Below are 27,425 nucleotides of genomic sequence, written 5' to 3' on the forward strand. Positions count from 1 at the left end.
CGCACAAAAATACAACTGACTTAAGTCTTAAATTTCAAGATCCCCTGAGGAAACAAAGTTGAAGGGACCTATGCACTCAGTATATATTCTTAAAGTAATTCCCAACAGCTGCTAAAATGTGAATGCGTACTAAAAGTTCACAATTGCTTCCAGCTGCTTAGCAGCATAGGTGCAACCACAGATCTGTTGACTCTGAGGCATGCATGTCTTACATGGATTTTACTGCTATTCTAGTATAAATGTTACTCTAAAAATCGAAGTTAATTTTTCCATAAGCACCACAGACGCCTGTCCTACTTTCCTCACACTCCGAGAGCTGATGAGGCCCATGACCAGGCGACAGGAGTGTTCCAGCTGGCTGGGCTTCCCTCGCTTATGGCTGGCTAAAACCTGCTTTCACACAGCTTAAAAATATAGAGAAGTGAAAAAAAGACTGGTGTGCACTCTCTTTAGGGGACAAATATGTCAATCACATGACCTTCCGTTTGAAGGCTCAAGCTGCTCGAGGCGGTGTGTTGCTAGGGAGAAGGCTTTCTTTGCTATTTATTGAGCTTTCTTTCCAGCTTTGAGACTAGCCAATGATGACTTTCCAGAGACAGCAGTGAGAGCTCAGCGCTGCCTGGCCGAGGCCGTCAACAAAGGGCCTTTGAGGAGCGCTTCCTCCTGAGCGGGTGATGTGACATGACATGACATGACCGCACGCCCGTGCAACTGAGGGACCTCCTTCCTGTTCCCCTACAGCACAGCAACCCACAGTGATCCCGGGATCGCTGACTGACCGCCCCTTTGTGCCCAGGTCCTCTGGCACTGCGGCACCTCAGTGCACCAGCCAGCAAAGCGCCCGTCAGCGAGCAGCCGGGGAGGGCAGCGGGGAACCCAGGTAACCCCCAGCGCCTGCTCACGCTGTGGCCAGAGCCAAGGCGAGGCCTGAAAGTTTCTATCAGTTTGTACAGTTGTTTTTATGTTATTGCTACCTACGTTTAGCATTTTAAAAGCCTTTTAAGGCAAAGTCCCATACTTCTGAAGCATTCATCTTACAGAAAAATATGTACGGATTTTAGTTCTTCATTAATTCCATTGATCTTGGGCATCAGCACTTAATAGCTTCACTTACAAAAGATTAGTGTATTCATAGTAAATCATGAAAAATCATGTCATATATTTCAGTTTCCTGTAACTATTCCACAGAAGTGATTATCATTTTACTTCTATTAAGAAAAGCACGTTTCCAGTGTACTTCGTTTAGATTAATTAAAACATATGCAAGTCTTGTTTTAATTGTTATTTAATTACTCTTGGAGCTGGAGTAGGATGCATTGATTGTGTTAACGGAAGTAAAACCAGCCTCTTGCTTCAAGACATTCACCTTTTGGCTTTGTGCGTTTATTGCTTTAAAAGGGCCGTATTTTGTGTCCGGATTTGGACAGATAAGAACTACCTATTTTTCACGATGAAACAGCTCAAATGCTCAACTTCACAGACAAAACTTTATTCTAAAATTTATAAATCCTTTCAATTAAAATTTGGAGATATTAACAATTTTCATTATAAAGTATTACTAGAACTTTAAAATATATATATATATATATATATATTAAAAACAGCCTAATCAATTACAGGTAAAACACCTTTCCATTATTTTCCAATTTACACACACACAAAAAAAAAAATGTATCTTGGCTATTTATGTATAGGATAGTTAGAAAAGCTTTCCTAAAACGGGTTTTCTTATTAAACAGCAGTTCCATAAAAAGTGCTTTCCGGAGACTGAGGTAACAGCCCTCCTGCCCCCAACTTCCAAATGCCTTGTACAAATATCAGGCTCTACCACTTGTGTGCATGGGACATGCCAGAACAGTATCTGCTGCAAGCAGAAAGACACACATTTCACATACAGAAAAGAGACTACAGTATAACAAATAGAGTTTTCTATCCAGAAGAGACTTGGGATCATGAGCTGAGTATCAATGACTCACCAAAACACATGACTCCTTAAATGATTGGAAAGTCCCCAGACAAATTACTGAACAGAACATTTTCACCTTTTTCCAAATACGCTATGTTACCAGAATACAGCAGAGCAGGTGCAGAGATGGGTGGAGACCTCAGTCTGCTTACCTCTCAGAAAAGATCAGACAAAGCTCACCCTGCCACTAGCAAACCTGCAGGGCAATCAGGAATATCAGGCCAGCACAGGCCTCAAGAAACCATCCAAACGTTTCTTATGCAGCAAGAAGCTCCCACAGTACATCTGACAATCCTGGGAAGGTTCTCAAGACTGAGATGACTAAACAACAGGCTTATGGAGATTCCCTGGAGGCTAGCTGAAGGGTGAGAAATGGGACGCTTGTAGAGAAAAGGGGAAAGAATACAGATGTGATTGTTCTAGTCTTATTAAAACACAGGAAAAAAAAGTGGAGAATACTAATGTAATAAAGTAGACAGGAGTATCTGAAGTACCAGAATCGTCACAGTGATATACAAAAAGCAAGCAAGAGAAAAACATGTAAGAATACAGCCTGAAATAAACGAACAGAACGAAACCAAAACAAAGTTAAGCACCAGCCACTAGATAACTTGGCTGGCCACAGGAACCTTGCTGGACTGGATGCTGACACCTGAAGAGGCAACTGCACTTCCCCTCTGCACTCCCAGCTGCTGCAGCACCCCGCTGGCTCCCTGGGCTGCTCAGCTCACCCAGCTGGCAGCAAGTGGTCTCCTGGCCCTCCTCCTGCACACAAAGGGGTAACTCTGGACGCAGTGCTTGGGAGAGCAGGATCAGCTTTGGCATTGAGAGCAGGATCAGCCCTGGCACTGAGAGAAGGGAAAAACGGAAGAACAGGTACAACTACTTTATACTTCTCTGACTTTTAAATTCAACGTCATTGCATTTTTATCCAGTGAGTAGATGCTACCTGCGTATCCTGCCTTTGTCTCTTAGCCAAGCACTTTGCAGGCTATGCTAGTTTCTCAGTATCATCCTCTATAAAGTAATTCCAGAGGAGTCTGTGCACCAAGGTCTTCTCTGGAGAATGCCCACTTCCCCACGGCATTATCTCCTCTATGGGCTGAAATTAATTGCTGTAAATATCACTTCTCTTCTTCCTGAAGTTGAATTTGAAGAAAGGTTTTCTGTAATGTAGGCACTAAGTATCAAGAAGCACAACATATATAAAAATAACTGCTCAGGGAGTCTCACCTTCCAAAAATGTAAAATACTGAAATACATTAAAATAAGGAATCAACTAACTAGTATCTGTTTTCTCAAACACAATTTAATGAACCTACATGATAAAACAATTAAGTTCTTTAAGTCCAATTTTCTGTCTTAGAATGAGAGAAGTATCTATCAGACCTATCTTACATAATTAATTTCCCCATCCTTCTCCGCTACTCTACACGCTAATTTAAAAACCTGCCTCCTCAGCAGAAACACAGACACAACATATAAGTAACCATTTAGCCGGACTCACACTAAAAATTTGATCAAATTTCAGTGCAAGTTAAAGTTTATACTGGAACAGAAATAATCAAGTCTTTATTACATCAAAATTTCATTTAACAGTTTTCCTTTTCTGATTTTAAAACAGCTGAGTACCTGAACTGTGGCTGAAACACTCTGCAGTCACCAAGCCACCCTGGATCAGTGCTGTCACCCCATGCTCAGGGAATTGTTTGTGATAAATTACCCTACGATATTTTTAAGGGGGAGCTCCTCTGTAGCTTTCCAACTAACCTTAAATGCCAAATGCATATTGTACCAACTTTGTGGAGAACAGGCAAAATCCTACTATTAAAATATGAAATCCAACCTAATAACGCCAAGCTGTTCAAAGGTAACTTTTCTTCCCACACACTCCGTTCCAGTGCCTGCACATCACCTCCTCCAAACTGAATTTTCAGTTTCTTCTCAGAGAGATCCCTAGATCTTCATCACATAAGTCAAAACTCTACCATTTTCCCACTTCTAGAGATCATCCTTGATTGTTTTTCACTTTTCTCCAAAAATCTGTTTTAATATTGTTCAGACTCCAGTTCTCTAAACGCTTCTTGTTCTAATACAATCATTATGAGAATGCAACTCTTTCATATCCGAAATAAATCGTACAATGAAACTGTCTTTCAGAGACTGCAGAATTAACATTTCATATTCCAGTAGACAAGGTGCACACCCAGAAGTAAAAGCAGCTTAAAATGCATTCTCTACAACAGGATAAATCACCTGAGCCCTTCTTAATCTCCTGAACTGTGGAATCTCATGAATATTGCAAAATAATACCCAAATTCACATATTCTCTAACTTTATGGATTATATACTTATACACAGTACTTTGCATTAAAATCCTCCTTCCATGTGTGTAAAAGTGATTTACAGAAATAGAAAATTATATGAAAAACGGAAGATGAGCAATTAAAGCTTTCAGTTACAAGATGCAAACAAAAATCAGCTATCAACCTAAAAAGAAGTGCATGTTTTTGGACACTACGAATAAATGAAGAATATTCATTTTCTCATCACCAATGGGAAGAGAGTAAAGTACTATTCCTTAAGTCAAAGAAAACACGGATAGCAAAGGGCCAAAATAACTGAAAAGCTAGGGCAATTCTGAAATGATTCAAATAAAAATGAATTGATTTTTGTTTCTGAAATGCATAAAATTAAGCTGCACGGTTGAGTTCAGTAAGCTGAGAACGGAATGGGTATTGATCATATGGAAAACTTATGGAGAATTATTTAATTTGAAACAAGTTCAGATAAGTTTACCTAAAATACAACATGTGATGCTAGAACACAAAAAAATAAAAAACTATCTTAAGACTTTCCTAGGCTATAAACTTCTGTGTGATTTGGCTGAGGCTTTATATTGCTGTCAAAGGAGTCAAATGGTTCAAAAGAGGCAAAAAAACAAAAGCCCTCTCAACTGGCACTTCTGGTGTACGTTCAGCCAAAACAACTTGTGGTGGTCACAACCCTACTCTTTTCTCTCTTTTGCCATCCTGTATCCAACACTTTATCCATGCCTGAGCCATGTCAACTGGCTAATCTGGAAAGACTTTTTTTGGGAGATGAGGTGAGGTGGGGGGTATGAATAGTTTTCTGTCAGATTACCATGCTGAAAGAGCTCCTTGCAGGTGCAACTGAGCATCAGCATCAGGAAGGAGAAAGTGGGGGGTGCTGAGGCTTCCCCTGAGTGGACCCGTCCACTGACTCAGCTCCATGCAGAATTAGCCTTAGTCTTGGACTGGGGACCCTACAAGAGTCAATTAATTTATTGATATTGTTTTCATCTTTCTGTATTATATTCTTCTCTGGTATTCATCTTGAGTGAGAGGTGTTGATTTCCATCAGCCCAGAATTGCATGTATTACAATACATTCAGTTTCCAGGCTTTTGCACACAATGTTAATTTTTGCACAACACCACATAAATGCTACTCTGCTCTGGAGTTCAGATGTCAGCAGCACGCACACATAGCTTCAACTCCCGAAAGTTTACAAGATAGTGAGTAAGTAAAAAAGAACTGCACAAAGAAACAAGCTGTGGGAATCTAAAGATTTGAGGTCAATGTGGCAATGCCAAAATTAAATGAAAAATGGATAAAAATACTTTAAAAATTGCATCAGAAAAGGGGGGAGCATGCCTTGAGAAGAAACAGCTGCTACCCTACCAAATGTAGCAGAATGCACATTTCTTTGATTCCTTGGATTCCTGGACCAGCAGGAGCCAAGAACCGCATGAATGTAAGAAACTAAACACAGGGAATGAGTGCTTTTCACACTTTTCCACTTTTTCCCACCTTTGGTATCTAGTTCCTGGATAGCCCTGTCTGCTCTGGTGCACAAAATATCGTGGGTTACTTCTCTACTGTTTAGCAAAATAAAATCAGGTCATAGAAAAGCCTGACAAGTGTTATTTTGTTACATCCATCCACAAAATAAGTAACTGAAGTCTGCAGTTGGGTTCAGCAGCGAAGCAGAAAGAGGATTTTGCTTCTATATTTAGAACAGGATGACCGCATTCATGAAAACAGTCCACAGTTGGAATCACAAATTCAGACCTCAGCAGGTCCAAAGTCAGTTTTGCCTAAGACAACATACTAATTTGAGTCCTATACAGTGTTTTTTTGTTTGTTTTTTTTTTTTTGGTTGTTTTTTGTTTGTTTGTTTGTTTTAAATGCTGTTCTTTTAGATGATAAAACCAAGGGGTTTCTCTCTGCACTGCTAAAAATTGGTCTTCTATTAGGTAACCTGACCATTGCATATCCTCATCCAGAATGAATGAAGACATTTCTGAGGTAAGTGATCGGTACTTCTCATGTTATCAAAACCCTTCTTTAAATAAAAATAATAATAATAAAAAAAAGATTTTATGCAACATTTCTACTTTTTCCTCATTTTCTACTCAGGAAATATTATAGGAGCTCTTAGCAAAACTAAGGTAGCACTATGAAGCCCAGATTTGAGCTACAAATAATCATCAAATGTCCCTATCCCAACATCTAAATTGGGAAGAAGGAGGCAAAAAAAAAAAAAAAAAAGGGAAGCCAGTTTAAGCTGCTGCTGTGATCCCACTGTCAGTTAGGTCCACCTTAGCTGTGCAAGTCTACCAGTACCAGAGGGCATGAGAGGAAGGCGGCACAAGACTCAAACAGCTATGGACCAAGAAAGCCCACCAAGCCTATGGAAACGAAATTGAGAAACACAAGAAAAATCATAGAGTATGAACTTTGAAAACTCTAGTACAGAGAAACACCAATGAGCCCTGTGAACTTTTCTGACTGATTTCTTTAACAGCACCAGTTTGCAGAGCTGCTGTACAGTATTTGTACTATGTACTTAAGTGATGCTGTGAGTTCAACCCATCATCCTGTGAACTGTTCTCTGTAGCACCACATTTCCTTCACTAACTTCAAAAATATGCTGACGTCCTCTCATAGGTTAGTATCTCTCTCATGATACAGAGTGTAACTATTCATAGTTTTAGTTTCAAAAGGCACTTCACAAACACTTTGGTAGTATCATTAGATTTTGCTGCTCCTCATCTAAGAATGGTGAGGTGAAGTCTGAGAAACCAGTCTGCTGGAAGTTGAAAGGATGTACAGTTTAGAAGACAAAATTAATATAAGAAAGCTATACTTTTAAAAGTGACTTGAAACGAACAGCTAAAATTCTGAATATCAGTAATAGTAAATGCTACTCTTGTCTTCATCTAATTTCTTTGGAGATAGTTCTGAAGTTTCACAGAAACAGTTCCCTGAGGCTACCAAGCAGCATTTCAGCTGCATCATTAGTAAAAGTTTAGGAATTTGTTAGAACTTAGCAGCTGTTCAGCTACTGAATCATCAGCACAAATTTACTATTTTCCTTTGCTAATTTACAGGATTCCTACTAGTGATGTAAGATCCTATCAAGGAGTTCTAAGCATATTTTTACTGCTTTAAACAAAAGCCTAAATTACTGCCATTACAGCACTACTGCTGTCTTTTTAATTAGTTCATCCACAATATCTTAACACTGATGAGTTAAGATTTGAGATACATACTAAAAAGGATCATAAGGAAACATTTAAGCCTAATTCTGTATGCCCAACGTAAAAGCTATTTTTGAGAAAAACATTGCACGCTATCCCAAGGATGTCATATCCTAGAATATACATTTTCAAGTCTAATATCCAAGAATTCACGACTGTATAAGGTTCCCTATTTCATTCTGTGAGTTAGCAAATCTACACGGCCAGGAGAACATTAATACGTGCTTTGAAACAAATAGCGCAAAACCCTGGTCATCAGTTCTTACTACTACAGCTGACTTCTTGAGCACAACTGAAGGTTAAGCAAGCATAAGTGATGCTCATCAGTTGAGGCATTTGTGAAAGCAGCAAGTCCATCTTCTCACATTTCAATAGCATTGGTGCTGACAAAGAAGTCAGCAGGTCAAAGCCCAACTCCCTTCAGAGAGAATGCAAGCCTGAGCTGGGAAAACATTTACATGTGACCTGAAAAAAAACAGTCTGAAGGGCCACAGCACCATATTTGTTTTCAAAAGAAACCTTCACTGCCCTCCTCCCCTTCCAGAAGCAGATTTGACAAGTGTTGTAATAAATATTACACGCACAGAGGAAAGTTGAAATCAATAGCAGGTTAATGTTTATTGAAACAATACAGAGAACCATTTTTAATAGCATTACTTGAAAATAGATCTAATCTAGCAAAGGAAATTCAATTTATGTTTCGAGCAATCAGATTTTATTTTTTTACTCCAGGGATTTGTTGCAAACTCTGTCTCTGAAAATGTGCTTACTGTACTGTATTTAGCAGAAACAGTTTAGCCTTAATAAGCTGATAGTCTGCACAGGAGCATGGATCAACTTATTCTCATTAAGAATGTAAGCAGCTTTCTAACAGCCTTCTTTGCTGTTCAGCCTATGCCACAGAAAGCAGGGATCTCTCCTCTAAAACCCGTAATTTATGAGTTTATTCAAACCCGCCAAATTGCTTTAAGTAAACGCCTCTTATATTTGAAAATTCCCATGGCAACTCATTTGGTTTGGCAGGAAGGCAGACCCAAATTCAATCCTTTTATCCTCCAGCTAAACCATTACAATGGTAATTCTGCTCTGACACTCTGAAGAGACTGCTAATTACTGTACTCTGGTCCCCAGACAGATTTCCCATTCAGATTAAAATGGCTGTGCAGCACGGAGAAGAGGAGCAACACCTTTGTGTACAGGAAGGGATGGATGTACGCTCGCACTACGGCTTTCTACAAGAGAGGTTCTGCCACTGCAAGGACAAAGCATTTTCTACTCAACCAAGTCTTGCAGAACAAAAAATAAGGAAGGCAAAACCAAAGAGCAGAACAGCAGAGACGACAGTCCAACCACCAATGTCGGCATTTTGACTATTGAAGATACGTAGCCACCTCTCAAATGAAATCAAGTTATCTTCTGTTGCTGCTATTACATACTGCATATAATCGTCTAAGCTACAGATCAAGGAACTATGTAAAGTGCTACTGAATACCGTACGTTGTATCATTATACGGACTGTGCAAGTACCCACTAACTCAATGTCACTGCAATGTCTCAATTCTTAAAAAGCCACCCCTGTCCTTTTACAGCGTTAGTTTTTGAGAGTTCTTTTTTGTGTGTGTGATAATGCTCTTTTTCCCCCCACTGTCACTTTTAATCAAGAAAGTGAGAAGGAAACTAATGACTGCTCCCTTGCTCTTCTGCCCCAGCTGTTCCCACTTCCATGGAAATGCAAACACAAGTTCAATGCTAAACAGAATAAACATTTACTGTCTCTGAGCCAGTACTGGAAAAGCCTAAACCCTGGCCTGATTTCTGTCTTTTAAAAAGAACAAGGATGGTGGTCCCTCTGTCCTCCCGTGAAGTTTATTTGCTAAGTACTATGAAGAAGTCGAAGGTAACTTTTGGAGGTTTGAAAAGGAATGGGGAAGCACGGCTTCTACAAGTGTCTATGGTGACTGGAAAAATCAGCCAAGAGGAACAAATCCAGGAGATGAATCAAAAGACCAGCACCCTCCCTACAGAGGCTACCGGCAACTTGCAACTCATTTGAAGAAATGCTCTTGGAAAAAAACCTCCTATTATGTTAGCATCTTTTCAAGTGATCGTAAAAACAAGCACTAAATCTTCAGGCAAAAATTGTGCATGCTTTCCCATATGTGACTTCCCTTCCTAAACGTGGCAAACTACCACAGCAGCTTAGCACGAATGCTGGGAACAAGAAGTTACCCAAAAGAAAGGTAGGAGGTGAGCGTGAATGCAATACATTGGTGGTTACCAACCCAAGAACCCTCAAATATTTTTTTTCCAGTGCAGGCAATGACCCCTTCACCATGAGTTCTAGAACATGAAAATGGATCGGTGTATCTTATTCTACTTTCAAGTCTTCCACGGGTCCTTTATAGGTAACCTATCATTCCCACTGTTATGTGATCAGTTCCTAAAACACTGTTTGAACTATCTACCCTAGTTAGCTAGGGATAGACTCTATTAGTGACTCTTTACTTGGTTTTGGTTTTGATCAGCCTGCATTTCAGGTTCCAATAATATTTTTTTCAGCTCCAGTGAAACAGCCAGGTAGCATAAGGTGAGATACTTCAATACCGCTAGACCATTTTGGCATTGAATTTGAGGATTTCTCTGAAGACAACATCCATGCCAGTGAACTTCATTTCAGAACATGTGTGGCTGGTTTGTACAAGGTTGTTCATCAACAAAAGAAGTCACGGGAATGACTATGATTAACCAAGTGCTCATTTTAAAGAATCATACACTAAATCATATATAGCCGTGGCTGCAAAATTACCAGATAACCCTTTTAAGGAAGGTAAATACTGTCCTGAAAATGGGTTTTCTGCAAATGGTGGTTTTAAGAAAGCCCCTAGACTTTCATATGAGAACCAGGCTGAGACATTTTTAGGCTATAGATACTAAATACTGACAGTGCTTCAGCAGGTTCTCAGTTCCATGTAACAGCTAGGGCTGGGAATGCATTGGCTACAAACCCAACCTCCTTCCTCCTCAATACTAGATTTAATGACTGAACTACCTTGAATTAATTTTCTTCACTTCCTTTCAGTTGTGTAACCTTAAGATTAGAGAAATTCTATTTCTAAACCTATATATAGATTCTACTTCCTCTCATGTTTGTAACCTACAGAAGAAACCCATTTATTGCTAAGCCTTTGTTAAACTTCTGTAAAGCTACATATGGAAGTGACTACTTCACTTTTACCAAAAAAGAGGCTGAAGCTATTGTCATAATTTTGCTATATTGCCATAATTTAGCTAAATATCTGTAATTTTGCTAGAAAATTTCTACAAGGTCCAGAGACACAAAAACCAATGCTCCAACCACATACTCTACAGATCTACAGATTAAGTAAGGATAGAAACTCGTTCATCGTAACACATGTAAGCTGCAGATTTAAGCTGCTCTTACGATGCAGCTGAAACGCACACACAGCATAAGAAACATTTGGATGTTTATTTGGATTTTTACTTATATTTGAATGAAGACAAGTAACTTAGGAAGAGAGTATAGACTGCTTCCAAAGCATAAAAATACTATTTTATTTTAAGTCCAAAATTGCTTCCACAGAATATAAGCAAAATAGTAGTGTAAAATAAACCATTTTAAAATTATTGTTCTCTAAAGCTTCAAATTATAACAGATAAAGAACATCGTACTGGCTAGGAAGATGACAAGATGCACTGGTACAACACTGACCTAAAGCCTCTGAAGTAAACAATCATGCATCGCTCCATCACTTTATTTAAAACACAGCAGAAATATTCATAATGAGGCACACTGCTGTGCCTTTCACATGGTATAGCAAACCCTGCCCAATCCATTATCAGGGTATTACAATCAGTTGGTTCATTTAGAAATCAAACTGGTACAGTTAGGTGACCACTCTATTAGGAGATTTTTATCCCTTTTCCTGAACACTAATTATCTACTACACTTAAGCGATTTATTTCAATGTTGTGTCATTTTTTTCAATGTACACTTGACTTTCTCATTGGCTTCACTTACATGCTTATGAAGCTAAGCATTTAATTGACATTTCTACAAAACAGGTGTTGAAAACCACCGTTGGTAAGTTTTAAAACTTAAAAACTTGATCTTGACCTGAATAGCTTTTGTTTCCAGCCGTAGTCCATACACTTTATTTTTCTCCTTATAAATTCAATTAAAATTATGTATGAATGTGTATACATGAACAACATTTCAAATTGTGAGGAGTAAAGCACCATCTTAACTTCTTATGGCTTCTGCAGGCTTCTCACTGAGGTGGCCAATCTATCATGCAAGATACCAGCATTTGCTCTCAAGTATGACTGCCTCTTGCAATGCTCCTCACTAGAAATAGGTTTCAGACTTGTAATATGCATATAAAACTCCTACTAAGCTTTGTCTATTCAATGCTATTTTTGTATTTATCTCATTCCATTCAACTATTGCAGTTGAAAAAAATGTTTTGTCAGCTTCCATTCAGAGACCTCCATTTCTTGCTATGAGCGAAGAACATTGTTTCTGTTTTTTTCTTTTTTTTTTTTTAAATCAAAGTGTTTTGACATTTTCACATCAGAAAGTATTGTTGTAGTGAAATGAAATATTTTCATACCACAACTACTGTATTAACTTTTAAATTCTCAGGATGCATGCATATATTTTTATTTAAAAAAAAATATGTTGCAATTTTGGAATGATGAGCTGAAATGAACTTTACATGCTGTTACAGAAGTATTCAATTTAGCTCTGAATGTGTAATTTCAATAGATAGCCTAATATGGCCAACATATTCTGGGCTGTATTACAGTAAAATGTATTGTTATGATCAGGTCTTTTACAACAGGAACATTTTTGTGAGAAGCTTAAGAAAATGCAGAAGCTCTAGATCAGAACTATGTGAAAAGAGCAGCCGACCTGCCCCAATTAGAGAAGTCTACAACTTCTACAAACAGTAAAGCAAATAATAAGCCTTGTACTGTTCCATCTGACCTGCAGATGCATAATTTGCTTTAGTTTTCATGATGAGAGTAGATTATTCATTCGCTAAAAAAGTTCAAGTCAATTTTATTATCATTTGCACCTTTAGTTTTAACCCTCCTGAAAGCTTTTATTTCAACAATTTAAGACTTACATGGATAACCTAGAGAAAAGTGTAACTCCAAAAACAACTTACAGTGTATGAAATATAATTAAGCATTGTAAGTAAGAAAGATCTTCAAATGGGGTGTTCAAGACAGTTTGTCTTTTTTAGTTTGAACCTATTTACACTCACGTGCATGTAAGGTTTCTTGCAGCTTCTTCACTACCTACTTACAAATACTGATTTCCTAGGACAGAAATGCCTGTTACAAAGAAAGCCTTTTTGAAAGCAATTTTGTGATTCACAGGACAGTGCACTGACCTAGATCTCCATTGTATTACAAAATATTAAATCGCGTACAAAATTTTACTATATGACAGTAGAAATTATAGAAAGACCCCTTGGTCTATTCCCTACCACAATCTTCTTTTTGCATACTTTACAGTACAACGCATTTGATCTCAAACTCTTGCCATATATACAAAGATTTCATATGGATTGGTAAGAATTTTTATGAAATCAAGAGCTTTGTTACATAGATGTAACAGTACTGGTAAAGGTCAAGCAGTCATTTCTGGGAAAAGTTCTCCATGGAACCATCACTGTGAAAACATTTGGTAGAGACGTTGCTCAAGAATCTGAATCTACTGACATTAAATGTAAACTATTTTGGAAGGTTCTCCAACCCTAATACCACTGACCATCAATGGCTCTTTTTAGCTTCTAAACGTCTGTTGAGAAACTAACAGGATAGTCATAACAACAGGTTCAGACAGATTGTATGGATATTAAAAAGGATCTTCCACTATCTAATTACACCTGATGTGAAATGATCACTGCTGTGCTTCCCAGCATATATTGCTGCAGACACCTATGAATGCCCCCAGCTCCTGGACATACGGACTGTACTCATTTGCTATCTACAGACCTGTATCATTTGATCTTGAGTTAGTTTCACCTATCAAAAGCAAAAATTATCCTCTGACCAAATAGCATCCCTTTACAAGCATTGTCCAGGATTTGCAACAGATGTGAAAACCCGCAATGTTGTCTTCTCCTTCATCAATCACTCCAAATCTGGCACCTGAGATCATCTAAGATCATCTAAGCACACAAGTGCCAAGAGACCTGGGTCTCTGAGTCACAACAGCTGCTAGTATTACTGAAAGATTCCATTTATGTTCAGTGTTAATCTGACCTGAGAAAGAAGTAGCATAGCCACCAGCGATTAGATCTGTGAATTCTGCGTGTTATTTTTCTAATTTTTGTTCTGAAATTTAGTGGAGATATCATCCCTAAACCAAGATCAACCATTTATTATCCTTACTAATACAACATATTTGAAAATAAACTGAAGCTTTGGAAATACTTCTGTAAATACATAAGAAAGAAAAAAAAAGAGCAGAAAACATACCATTTCCAACAATACACAAGAAAAATTAATTTGATAAAGCCATAAATACTTCTTGTTAACCACTGTGTTCCAAGCAACGTGACCTTCCAGGAACAGTTCATCTAAGCTTTCACTTTCCGGGACAGTTTACCAGTCCCAAGTTTAAGTTAAAGTAAGCTACTAATGACTCAGTCCAACATGACTTAAGCTATTTAAGATAGCTCCAATCTCGTATATCATGGCCAACTATGTTTCTTCTGACACAGGCTCCAGAACATTCTCATATTAAAACCTTAGCCTATAAGCAACGCATTAAAGAAAATCTCATTAGTGCTCTACTGCATGCTCAAGCATTTCAGTACTGTTTAAAAAGAGACACTCAAGCTTCCTATTGAACCAGAAGTGGAAAACCCTGGCCATTTTTCCAAAGCTTAGAGTTTTCTGTGTTCTGACGTCAAAATAGCATAATGAAGAGAAGCTTGATGACTATAAATCATCACTCAGCATTAAACCACAGATGTCTGTATGACAAGCTTTATTTTTGTATAATTAGAGATTTCAAAACTAACACTAGCAATACAGCATGCTTTAAATAGCCTGAAAATGGAAGTGCTTACTGGTTACTTTACTGTTACTTCACACAAAAATCTTTCCTCCAGAAATCACTGCCAAGAAGACTTGTGCATACAGTTATCTGACCTCTTTAATACATTCTGGTTAATATTTAGTATAAAATATGTTAGAAGTACAGGGTGACAAATTTTTTGCTCTTTATACTATGTCTCCTCAAGAACAATCCTGTAACTAGTATTTCTTCCACTTAGGTACAAGGCTGCAATTTCAAAACAGAAAACCAACTGAACAAAAAAAATAGAACCTTTGGTACCCAAAATCAATACAATTCGACTGCAGTTAAGGTATACATACAAAGTTGGGGGAAAAAAAAAAAAAAAAACAACAACCAACCCTCACAGAAAGTTTTCTGACAAGGAAAAAGTACAGTTATTTTGAACAGGTTTCAAGGTCAACCATATGAAGTAAAAGAGGAATCTAAAAGACCAACTAACTAGAAAAGAAGGTAAGGAAAATAATGCATGGTTAGTTCGTTGCAATTTTCTTGTCACCTTTCCCAATGCAGGCAGACAGAACAGAATCACGGCTTCAGAAGACACTCCTTGAACATGGGGATAAATACTTCATCAAGATTTTAGATAAAGAATAGCATAGTTCAGATGGAAGGGACCTGCAGAGATCATCTAATCCAACTGCCCAACCACTTTGGGGCTAACCAAAAGTTAAAGCTCATGATTAAGTGCACTGTCCAAACATGTCTTGAACACTGATGGGCACGGGGCATCAACCACCTCACCAGGAAGCCTGTTGCAGTGCTTGAACACCCTCACGGGAAATAAATTTTTCCTTATAACTAGTCTGTATCTCTGGCACAGCTCTGTATTGTTCCCACGTGTCCTGTCATAAGTGACCAGGGAGAAAAGATGGGTGCCTTCCTCTGCCCATACCCTCCTCAGGAAGTTGCAGAGAGCAACAAGGTCGCCTCTCAGCCATCTCTTCTTCAGACTGGACAATCCAGGCGTCCTCAGCCCCTCCTCATATGATGTGCCCTCCAGCTTTGTTGTCCTCTGGACACTTTCAAGGACAATGACAACCTCTTTATATCACGAAGCCCAGAACTGCATGCAATATTCAAGGTGAGGCTGCACCAACAATGAAAAAATGTAGTGGGAAAATAACCTCTCTTGACTGTCTGGCTCTGCTGTGTTTAATGCATCCCCAAAATGCATTTTGCCCTTTTGGCTGCAGGGCACACTGCTAGCTCATGTTGAGCCTGCTGTCAAGCAGCACCCCTGGATCTCCCAAGCTTTAACAAGTTTTTATATGAAGATCCCAGCTTACAAATTCTATTCCAGGGTCATCAAAAGAAAAAAAAAAAAAAAGAACAAAGAAATGAAAGGGAAAAAAAAAAAAAGACAGAGGAAGCACAGGAAGAATACTCATAAATAAAGTCAACAAGGAGAAAAAAAATGGGATGAAGAATAAAAAAAAGTTACAGATACCACAAAATAAATTACCGGTATACATCAATGTCATCTTTCTGTCCACAATGTCTACCAAAACCAAATAGATTAAGCACATTTTATGGAATATCAGAATAACCATGCAGAAGCTAATTAGCATCCCCAATCTATGCATAATTCTGCTTTGGCAGAGCATGTGTCTACTTATTTTTATACAACAACTTTTTCACTTCTCTTTGGGAAGGCAATTTAATAAATTTACCAGAGCCTTTTCAGAAACACCACTCTATTGTTTCTTTACAGTTACACACTGCAACAACTTTAAAAAAACATGAATACAGAGGAGGGTGGCACACATCTCCAATGAATATTTTGAAAGAGAAGGAGAAGATGAAAAAGATAGGGTATTCAACATAAGATGTAGGTAGGCACAATTATTTTCCTGGGTTCTATAAACTATTAAAGATACCTGGGAAAAGTTTTAAAGTAACAACTGCATTAAGATGCTTAGAAATAATTGTTGGAGAAGCTTCTTTCTACTATTACTATAAGAAAAGCCTAGGGAAGACAAGAATCAGTCTGTATTGCTACCCATGAGCTAATTAAACTAGATATATTTGTGTGTGTGTATATATATACACATTTATGTTGGGGACTACATGTCCAAATCTGTAAAAAAATATACAATAAAATGTGCCTGCACGGGTCATCATAAATAAACTTGCGCTTACCTTTAATTATTTTCCATCTTCTTAAAAATGGAGTGCAAACTTGTAATTGTAATATAAAAAACAGGTTTTATATCCCCTTTCAGAAATTATTCTAATGAATAACATTAGTTTCTTCTTAGTACTGTGAAGATCACTTGAGAGGAGTGGAGGAATTTAAGAGGAGTTTAACAGTTTAAACAAGATTTAATGTAATTAAGTTGCAAATGACCTAAATTTCTTGCAGTAAATATGGTCTCAAATAATTATTTCCATCAACAGACATTCTTCTGTTGATAATAAACTACTGGTCTAGAGAGTTTTAACCACTGTATATAATGACGGAGACAGCTACTTCACGCTTGCATCTGGCCGGAACAACTTCTTTAATAGTCAATACTAGCCAAAGCTCAAAAACTTCATACTGCAGTAACACATCAAGTAGAATACATGAACACTTCATACGTGAAATATTTTAAGAGGTTCTTGTCCTCACTTAAAAAACTCAGACTTGTACAACAGTAAAAACTTTCAGTGGAGTAAGAATGTTAAAGTGCATTCCAGAATTTATGTAAGGTCTGCTCAATTAAATCTCTTATTAACGATGTTAAGCTATTGAAATTACCAGTATGGGACTTTCCTCTTCTGTAGGATTTCTTGTTTTGTTTTCCTCTGTTCTATTCTGTTACACCACATTTCTGATTATCTTATCTGCAGGTGGACACACTTGGTCACAGTTCTGCATTAGTTCAGATATATTTAAAGGTGGTCTACTGCAAGCCCTCTTTCCCTGGCTGTGTGTTCCCATTCTATCACTTCTGTCAGTGCTAAAACAGAACTGACCCCACAGCAAGTCAGCTAATCCAAGGTTAAGCTGTCCAGCAAATGGAGGCACTAGGCGGTCAGATGAAGGGCAGTGCTTTCTGATGTAAAACAGGAAGCAGGAACAGCAAATCATTAAGGAATGGCAGGACTGCAGCAGCCCTTGGTTCAAACTGTCATGGAAAAACTAGGTCTGCTTCATACTACTAAAAATAATACGCTATCACCTCTCCTCCACATCAGAAAGCCTACCACAAGTTATTTAGCCATCACTCTCAAGAAGTTCAGCTGCTTCATTACCTTACGCACAGAGCTGCTTATTTACATGATGTGCACTGTAAGAGACTCGCTACTGAACTGACAAAACAGATGTAATGCAGGAATTTCCCAAATACTTTTAAAGACAGCAGTGTCCTTTCTATGCCACTATATCACTTACTCATCTCATAACTTTAATTGAAAAAGAAACAAACAACGTATTGCACAGCGTGACCGATGTTTCAACAGGGAGACTATAGAAGGCAGCACTACATCCTCACTTGTGAAAGCGAAAATATAAAACCAGCATACCACGCAGGAGTGAGTTAGAAAGAGCTATTCAGCGAAGTCAAACTTGCATGCAGAATTTATTGTGTTTTTTCAGATGACTAAGACAAATGAAATCTTCCTAATATCATTCAAAATTTAAGCTTTTGCTCATTTTAGCTACAGGACAATAATGTAAAGCATTACTACAATATATTCCTCCCCTCCTGTCCTTTTTTCCCCCCCTCCATTTTACTAAAGCATGATCAGAATTCTTTCTGTTGTATCTGGTTTTCACTACAACATTAGCTTTTGCTGTGCAGAGTTCAGCACACAAGGACATCAGGTTAAAAATGAAGACATCCTACAGTTTATTGTAGGAAGTTGAAAACAAACCACAACTAGAATTGACAACAATACTTATAAGGGAGGTATTAGAAATCTGCTTTTTTTCCCCGCCTTTATTAGTTATTAAAGATCCCCACTTTATCATACTTGAAGACAGTCTTTGGGAAGGAAATGCTTTTAACTTAGCCATCTGAAAGCAACAACACATTCTGCCAGTACTGTTGTCCCTTGTTTTTTTCCTCTCCTGTTATATAAATAAAATGAGTTTTATATATTTAGGAGTGACTAAAAATAGAAACATCAAAGGAACATCTCTAGTAATAAGGAGTAAACAAGGAGGACCGCCAGTACTTACATACCAAGCATGACTACAAAGGATGTTCCGATTTGGTAAAAAAAAAAAAAAAAAAAAAAAAAAAAAAAAAAAAAAAAAAGTGCAGTATACAACACATTAAACCAGATGAAACACTGTAATGTCACTTTCTGCTGCTGCTTTGATAACAAGTACAGCTAACATTTGGAAGAAGTAAGTCTATACGTAAAATCCTTTTATGTCGGAGCCAGACTACTGAGGAGAAGACTCACTTCAGCAAAAACAAGCCATTCAGTGTAACCATGAAAGGCTTGTCCTGTGTTTCTCTTATGTTTCTTCACAAGGTAAAGCAATAGCCATCGAAGAAGAGACTATTCCATTTAACACAGATATTTTTGTTTAGCCACTGAGTCACCAATGCTTACTTTAGCTCTGTCTGCATTAAAACTTCATACAGCGCTTTGCTGGTATTTTTGCTGGCATACTACATTTCAAGGCACTGAACGTAAGGAAGACTAGCATGCTCCCAAAGTCCATGATGCTTACTGGGAATAGTTCTTTACTTGATTTTTTTATTCAATTACTTTTTCAACAAAGCAGAGAGATGGCTAAAACTATCTTCGAGGTGAAGATCAAACCCGTCTTCCCCAGACTTCCTTCCTCTATTTCCTTTACTCTTAATTCTTTTGCCTTCTATTATACAGAAAATAACACTGTTCACAGAACAAGGGATTACTACCTGTTTTAATCTTTTCACTTAAGATTTATTTTTAAGGTTTTTCCCCGTCCTGTCCTTCACCGCAGCTTATACTGAGGACAGGCATCATCAGCATGAGCTTCTCCTGTTCTCCACGATACAGAATTCGGTTGTAACTTTGTGAGGCCATTTTTATTGCAGCAAAATTAAAATGAAGCATAAGTTCTTACACTGTTAAGTTGCTTATTTTCCTCTGAAAGCAGCTGCTATTTCATATAGTACTGCCCTGGTTAACATGTCTTCTAAGAACTCTGTTTGCTGCTCCTACTCTCACTGTTTTGGCAGTACCTCGTACTTAACCTTACCAGCCCCTCAGGCCAAAATAAATTCACCCAATAGTAAAACCTTAACTCCAGAAGATTCAATCAATCACTCTCAGCAACTGCTTCGGCCTCCTGGGCAATTTTCAGGTACTTCCACAGCTGCTCTCATTCTGATTTTTTACTACTCTATTATTTGTTAAGCATAGCTATTTTTTCTCTGTCATCTATGAAAATGTTTAGAGGACAGAGTGTATGCTTTAATTCCCTTATTTCCCAGTTTCACTAATTCATATTTATTTACCTTTCAGAACAGCTTGCTGGAAATAAACTACGGTCATGTCAGCAAATATGACATGGTTAAAGGGCAGTAACAATAATTAAATCCAATCCTCTTCAGTCCAGTTTGGTGCTTCTGCTTCCACATTTGAGGCTTTGCAGCTCTGCAAACTTTTTCTTGAAATTTGACCTGAAGACTAACAAAATTAATTTCTAACTTCAGCTCCTCTGTATGGTAAGAATTATTCAAGCTTCCCTCAATTAATTAATTTGGAATTCTTCATGAATTTACACAGTCAACATTTGTGTGGCAATAGCGTTCTGGTAACTGCTTTATTTTGCATCATTTCCCTACTCCATTTTTAATTTCCTCAGCTACAGCACAAACACTTAGTACTGCATAGGATGAAATGCTGAATATAAATAATGATACCTCTCCCCATACCATACAGCTAAATATAAAAGATACTCAAGACTGAAAAAATCTGAAATCACTATTACAGGCAAGAACGATATGCACTAACAAAAGAATAGTCTTCTACTGAAACATTCCTTCCCATTACAATCTTAAAATACTGTTACTGGAGTGGCAAATGATATATTCAGGCTGACAGGGAGCATTCACAAACTATTTTGCAGTTGGCTTCAGACAAGTTGGAGACAGCAACTAAGTAGAACAACAGCTGCCCCTATCAGGGAAGAGCAATACAAAGGCTTTGAAACATACTGATCCCAGATCAAATTAGAATAGATGAGTAGAAGCTGGGTGTATGATCTCTCCCTCAAAAAGGAAGAATGTGGAGTCAATGGTAAAAGGGGTAAAAACCACTTGCATGAAATTTTATGCCTGCTATAGATGCATCTACAGAAGAAACAGTACAAAAGGTATATTACTAATGAGACCTGGACATCTGCATAATAAAAGGCTTATCCAGGAAACACATTCAGCTATAAGAGTTTTTTCAACACTTCTTAGAACATATATTTCTAAAGTATAGGACCTTAGCCCTACCACCTAGTATCCAAAATAGTAATTCCAAACCTTTAATAATTACCCAAGTTACTCTGATAAACTATAACATATATTAAGTCCCCTTCCATACACACTGCACTTTCTTTTATTTTCTGCAACGTACAAACCAGAATATCTTTTGTCTTTCCTTTGAAAGAGCTGCCCATCTTTACTGAACTCTTGCAAATAACAAATAAACTCTCAAAGCGGAGAGGAGAGATCAATAACCTGTAGGAATCACGTCAGAGAGAGCATAAGGACAGTACAGTTCAATGTGATCCCAGAAGCCTACTGAATGCTTTATTCTTCCTGTTTTTCTTTGGAGAAAAACATGAAAGAAGCAGCACCATAAGATCTTGCAGGTGTAGATAATGACCAATATTTCACTGAACTATGGGAAGAGGAAAAGAATTAGCTTTATAGAATTTGAAGTACAGCCAAAACGAGTTTTCTTTTCAAAGAACTGCAAAATTATTAAATATTAAAAACAAACAAAAAACAAAACAAGCACCATTTTGGACCTTCTCCTCAGGGAGAAAAATGGCTTGTTTAGCTTGTCTGCTTCAAGCCAAGTGAAAAGGGAAATTAATAAATTCACAATCACAAGGAAAAATACCACTAGGGATCCAGATTTGTAAGATAAGAAGAAACCGTCCTTACTAGTGAAATAGCCCCTGTTCTCTCAAGTACCTTCAGGCATCTATTTTTAGAAATATACCTATTTGTGCACAGTTGGTATAAAATATCATTAAGTTTTTTAGTAACCTCAGTATGAAAAGAACCAATTGTGCCAAGAAATTCCTCTCATTCCCATCTTTACCACATACTTGCTTTTTTGAAGTATATTTTGGAAAATGAAATCATTGTCACTACATGGCAAGAATAAGATAGAATTTAATCTCCTACATAATCTCAAATTTTAGTTAAGTTGGATGGAAATAAACAGATACACACCGATCATTTTATCAATTTAAATCCTCTCACTTTTTTTTGGAAAACAGAATAGTTGCAGATATTCTATTATGTGAAAATAACTTTCCAATTTTCCATTTATGCTTCTTAGAGTAACTTTGGAATCTTCCAACAGACAGAACTTCCCCCACCTTACAATTAACTAGAATTCCCTTTTTTAAATTAAAATGCCTGTGTTTGCCCTGATTACTTAAAGGTTTCTCGTTTCTTTCATGGAAAGATTAAAAGATGAGAACTTTAAACTAAAACAGAAGTTTTCAACCCTCAAACTGTCTGAGCCTGGAATTTGATCATACAGCTATGACACTTACTAGTTACTTATAAGTTATGACACTTACTGAATAGGCACAACAGGTAGTGGCAAAAAACAAGTTTGCCTATGTATCACTCCATTTGTACATACTACATATTCCTGTTTCAATTAAACATACTTTTCAGAACTGAATCAGACCTTCACTCTCTGTAGTTGGGATAAGAACCACTCAAATATCTTATGCCCAAACAAAATATATAAAGAAATTAATGAACACATTCCTGTCAAAGCATTTTCCAACAGATACTACGTTTGGACAATAGTTAGCACCAATTTGTTTTTTTCCTAAAGGGAAAAAAAACATTTCTTTAGAAAGATAATTTTAAAAATTCTGCAAGAAGTACTACAGAATTCCCCCAACTGACTAAGACACTAAATAGGGGAGAGCATTTTCAAGACGAAGAGCTGGTTGACTCTACCACAACATATACCAGTTCCAGAAACCAAGTGCAACACAAACACTCAGAGTTTACACATTAGTACTTCATACACACTTTTTTTTTTTGTGATCTACCGGATCATTTTTAACATAACCCTTCAGTCATATATTTGGCAATAAAAGGTACCCAGTAGAAGACTCAAATTTTGACAAAATTAATTCTGTATCAAAGGGAAGATTTTTTTAAAAAACTTTACACACTACATACTAGTTAAAGAATGATCTTAGGAGTTTTAGTTTTGCCAATATAAAGTCTTTTTCTTGTTACTCTTTCTAACCTGATTATGAAGTCAGTCCTAACACGCTCTAGATCTCTTACGTAAATGGATAAATTCTTAATGTCTTTCTCTAGTTGTCTTTTGCTTTCAGAAATTGAAATCATGCAAAGATGTACATTGTATCTTTTTCATACTTCCTATTTAACATCCTACTATATTTTGTTAAATCAAAAAATTAAGACTTTCCCCTGATCTTTGGTAACTTCTACATGTATTCTGAATATTTTTTCTTACACAGTTTGTGTCACCACAAGCTTCCTCACAGCCAGCCTTTATTAATTTATTAACAAAACACCCAAAGTCACTAGGTTGTTTGAACACCAACTACTACTTTCCTTCACAAGATAAACTCATTTTTTTCTCATAAGGACGAGATTTCGTCCAGTGAAAAAGATGCAATTTATTTTTATGATGCTAAAATGACACAAAAGTGGTGGAAGAAACAGTACAAGATGGAGTTTACTTTCATGGAACATACTACACTGCCATGCTGAGTCACTTCGCTTTGAGTGAGAATACAGAGCACATCTAAGAGAAGGGCTCGCGCAGGGTAATTCCGGTCCCTGCAAAAGTTAAAACCTTTTAAGGCTTTGAACTATTTTAAAAAAAAAAAAAAAAAAAGTTCAAGTCATCTAGCTGGGCACAAGGCAGTTTGTATTATCAGGGAATAAGGAATACAACACATTTTCTAGTTCTACTATATTTATTTCTCCCCAATATAAGTGATGGCAAAGTTTTTTTAAATCTGCATTTCTGAAGGGTTTTGGTCTTTTTGGAAGGTGCTTAATACAATGACCTGAGAAAACATGCCTTCTTTTCTGAAAGTATCAGAATCTTAAATGAACATAAAACCATGTCCAATTTCCCAAGCTTTAAAGCAGAACATCCTTGTATACTGAAAGAAGGTAAAAAAAGCTAATGTTTGTAGCAGTTCAGCACTGCTTTTTAAAGGCAGTGAGAACTTCCTGTATATATATCTGAAACAGGAATAAAATTAACCAGAAAGAATTACTCTATTCTGAGGAATAATTCAATCAGGGATGAAACATTTAAAGATCATTACATTATTAACAACTAATTCCTGAACTTCCCTTTAGGATGCTACTCTGCAGTAGTATTAATTATTTTTCATAAGCAACTCCTGAAAATGTACATCAAAGACTTGCATACAAATACTTACTGCGGGTATCAGTAACTTTTTTACTTCTTCAACAGCCCTCTTCAGTTTTATTTCTGCTCTGTTTTGAGCATCCTCCACAGTGATAAGTACATGTAAATCTTCGTTCAGGTGTTCCCAGTTGGGCTTGCCTCGGTTTTGTTCTTCCTAAAAAAATAAAACACGCAGAGTATGAGCACTACTACATCCTGTATAAAACAATCACATAAACAGTAGATAAACTCAGTTCTGTGAATAGTATCAACTGCATTTTCAGCAAAAGATGGGAAAAGTCTTCTGGATACTGTGGAGACAGTTTTATTTCACATCATTATTTAACAAGAGCTCAAGTTTAAAAGTATCTTTTAGAAAATGTTTGGGGGGAATTTTGTTTCTTTTCTTTAAGGATAACTACAAAACAAGTAGGCTTTCTTAGACTACCTTTCCCAACCAAAGAAGTAAGAACACAAAGTACTACAGAAATATGATTGCTACCAATATTCTTTGGAACATTCTGCGGGTTAAACAGATAGAACACACTTGTGGTTAGGCAACCTAATGTTTTCAAAAAGTTAAACAGATGTGATACACAGAAAGCCCAGCTGAATCTCTCCAAAGGATGTGAAGAGTATGATTCTTCAGTGGCAAGAACTGCTTTTCAATACTCATGCAGAAAAGGTTCAAAAACATTGAACAGAACATCGAAAAGGAAATACACATACTGGATGAAGGGCAGAGACAAGGAGGAGATGGAAAGGCTGCTTTAATACTGTCCACAGAAGACCGCAAAACAAGACAGTCACTATTACACAGGTCCTCTGTAACATCAACGGCATTAACAATCCCAAAGATAAATCTTAGCAGCAATTTTAGAGGAAGAGAGAGCATGCTAAACAATTTTTTTTTTAATAAATACTTTGAACTGCAGATATCAATATAATTTACATATACAACTATCCATTCTTTCAGAAAGAATTAATGCAACCCAGTAGAAACTTTCCAACTCCATTTTTATTAAACAGGTAATAGAGATAACTAAATTTAAATACAACAATATTTAAAATGTAATAAAATGTGTAAAGACTTTGGGGGGAAAAAAAACAACCAATACTATAGTAAAAAGATCAAGGTTTATTACGGCAACATCTGAATCCAAATAAATGCCCCCCTAAATAAACGGATTTATTTAAAACCACTGAATTAAAGTTAAAATACCATGAATTAAAACAAAAAAAAGTCTTCTGCTTGTAATACAAATAAATATTTGTGGCTTAACCACAATTCACATCTAAAAAAAATTAAAACCAGTGACGTTAATTGTAAACATTTCCTTTCATTAAAATTCCTCCAGGAAATCAGAAAGATTTAATACCAGCCAATACCTGAAGTACTTTATATTCATAAATACCTGAAGGAGCACTGTTCTTTAGAATGTTCTATCTTTAATACATCTGCTTTAAGTCTGACATGTTTTGTGGAATAGACAAGAATAAAAACGGAAAATCATGAGAGGAGTATGGAAAATTTATGTAAAAAATCAGTAGTTTGGAGGAAATTTCTTTTCATTATTCTCCCTGTAACACGTGTACATATACACAAGTTCCCTTTATCAGCCATTGTGATTTTTTTATTTTAAGAACTCTCTTTTTGATTATCTTAGAAATGTTATCCCAAGTAACTTTATAAACAATGGTAGCTATAAAATCTCTGAATTTCAGAAGCTGAAAAATGAATAAGAGAAAAATAACCCTCATTTATAAAACAGATCCTGACACAAAGTGCAGGTGAGTTATAAGTTCCTTGCTGTAATTTAATTTCTGAAGGAACTATCTACCGCTAGGCATTCACAGCTTATTTCACTCAGTCATGAACAAAACTCCACTATTACTATTTAAACTATTCATTTAAAAAATAAAAAATCTGAAGCAGAAGTGAGTTATTTTATTTTAAAATTGTGACAAGCTATATTCATATGAGGTAGTGAAAAGTATTTTGTTAAATTAAGATTAATTAGATAAGGTTCCTAAACCAGCAGAAGGCACAGCAAAGAACATAGCACAGCAAAGAACATTCTGCTCTCTTCTTGCACGAACAGCTAGTGAGCTGACACAAAGAATGGAAAAGGTACAGGTGTACTAACATAACAAATTCATGATAACCTGCACAACCGTAACAACTCCCAATAATATTAGAGCAAGACGGACAAGTGACAAGGAGAATTATCCCCACATAAAACAGCCAGTTTTTTTCCTAAAAAAAGAGAGGATAACTAAATGCAGTTTTAGCTACCTATGGCGTGACCAATGCAATACTTGTAGACAATGGGCCAAGAAAGGGGCCTGCTGTGCTCCAATGATTTCTTTTACAATGAAAATAACACAATGCAAAGTCTCACTACCTTTCAACAAAGAAAAATAAAGCATTGTTCCAGTGCATGTATGCCTGACTTATAACTTTTAGAATAAACAAAAAATACTTCAATATATAATAGGAAGTAGACTGCCTCTCTGTGATTCGGTATTGGAGAATTTCAGACTAACAATGGCTCAAGTATTGATGCTGTACTTCAAATTATTCCACTGTAGCATAAGTAGTTTTCTGTCGTCGTAGTGTTGGGTTTGTTTAGTTTTTAAGAAGTTGTTATGTAAGATAATACACAGATTATACTGTAGGTCATGTATTCGCAAGACTTGCACACCCCATGATTTATTCTTAGGTGTAACACACTGTTTTAGGTCAATAATCACGTGCACTGTCAAGGTCAGACCTCACAACACAGTCACACAACTACCAGCAGGATGACAACTGAACACATGCATGACTGTTACTGCTCCTTCAAAAGTGTTCTAATACACTAATGGGCGCCTTGCTGCTGGGGAGAGTACCGTTTCTGAAGTTAACTGGTGAGACAGAAGGAAAGTTTAAGGAGAATGGAAGTCTGTAGGATGTATTTTGAAAAAACAATTAGTCAAAAAAAAAAAAAAAAAAAGGAACAGTCAGGAACAGGCTTCTAATTTCTTCTGTCTCAATACGCTTGGGCTCAGAGTCCTTCTACTGCTCCAACTGTGTTCCACAAGTTGCTTCCTAGTGGGTTAATTGTTCTGCAAATGTCTGTCATTTGCTTTGTTAGGAGCCTAGTGGGAAGTTGCACAAATGGTTTGGGGGTTTCCTTGTATGTTTCCTTT

The 27,425-nt window shown here is 36.9% G+C and overlaps 1 protein-coding gene and 1 long non-coding RNA gene across 10 annotated transcripts in view; one reads left to right on the forward strand and one right to left on the reverse strand.

The window, feature by feature from the left end:
• QKI (QKI, KH domain containing RNA binding) overlaps window positions 1–27,425 on the reverse strand; it is a 160,995-nt gene that overhangs the window by 30,145 nt on the left and 103,425 nt on the right. For all 9 annotated transcript variants that reach the window (XM_082757508.1, XM_082757510.1, XM_082757514.1 and 6 more), the window contains one exon: window positions 24,265–24,408. In XM_082757508.1, the coding sequence (XP_082613634.1) occupies window positions 24,265–24,408 (144 nt within the window). The remainder of the gene's footprint in view (window positions 1–24,264; window positions 24,409–27,425) is intronic.
• Window positions 2,693–8,686, forward strand: LOC309875793. Its single transcript, XR_014317071.1, has 3 exons — window positions 2,693–2,842; window positions 6,245–6,296; window positions 8,663–8,686. It is a non-coding gene; the product is annotated as an uncharacterized lncRNA (long non-coding RNA).

Source organism: Aythya marila, assembly GCF_965140915.1.
Source record: "Aythya marila genome assembly, chromosome: 3".
Taxonomy (NCBI): Eukaryota; Metazoa; Chordata; class Aves; order Anseriformes; family Anatidae; genus Aythya; species Aythya marila.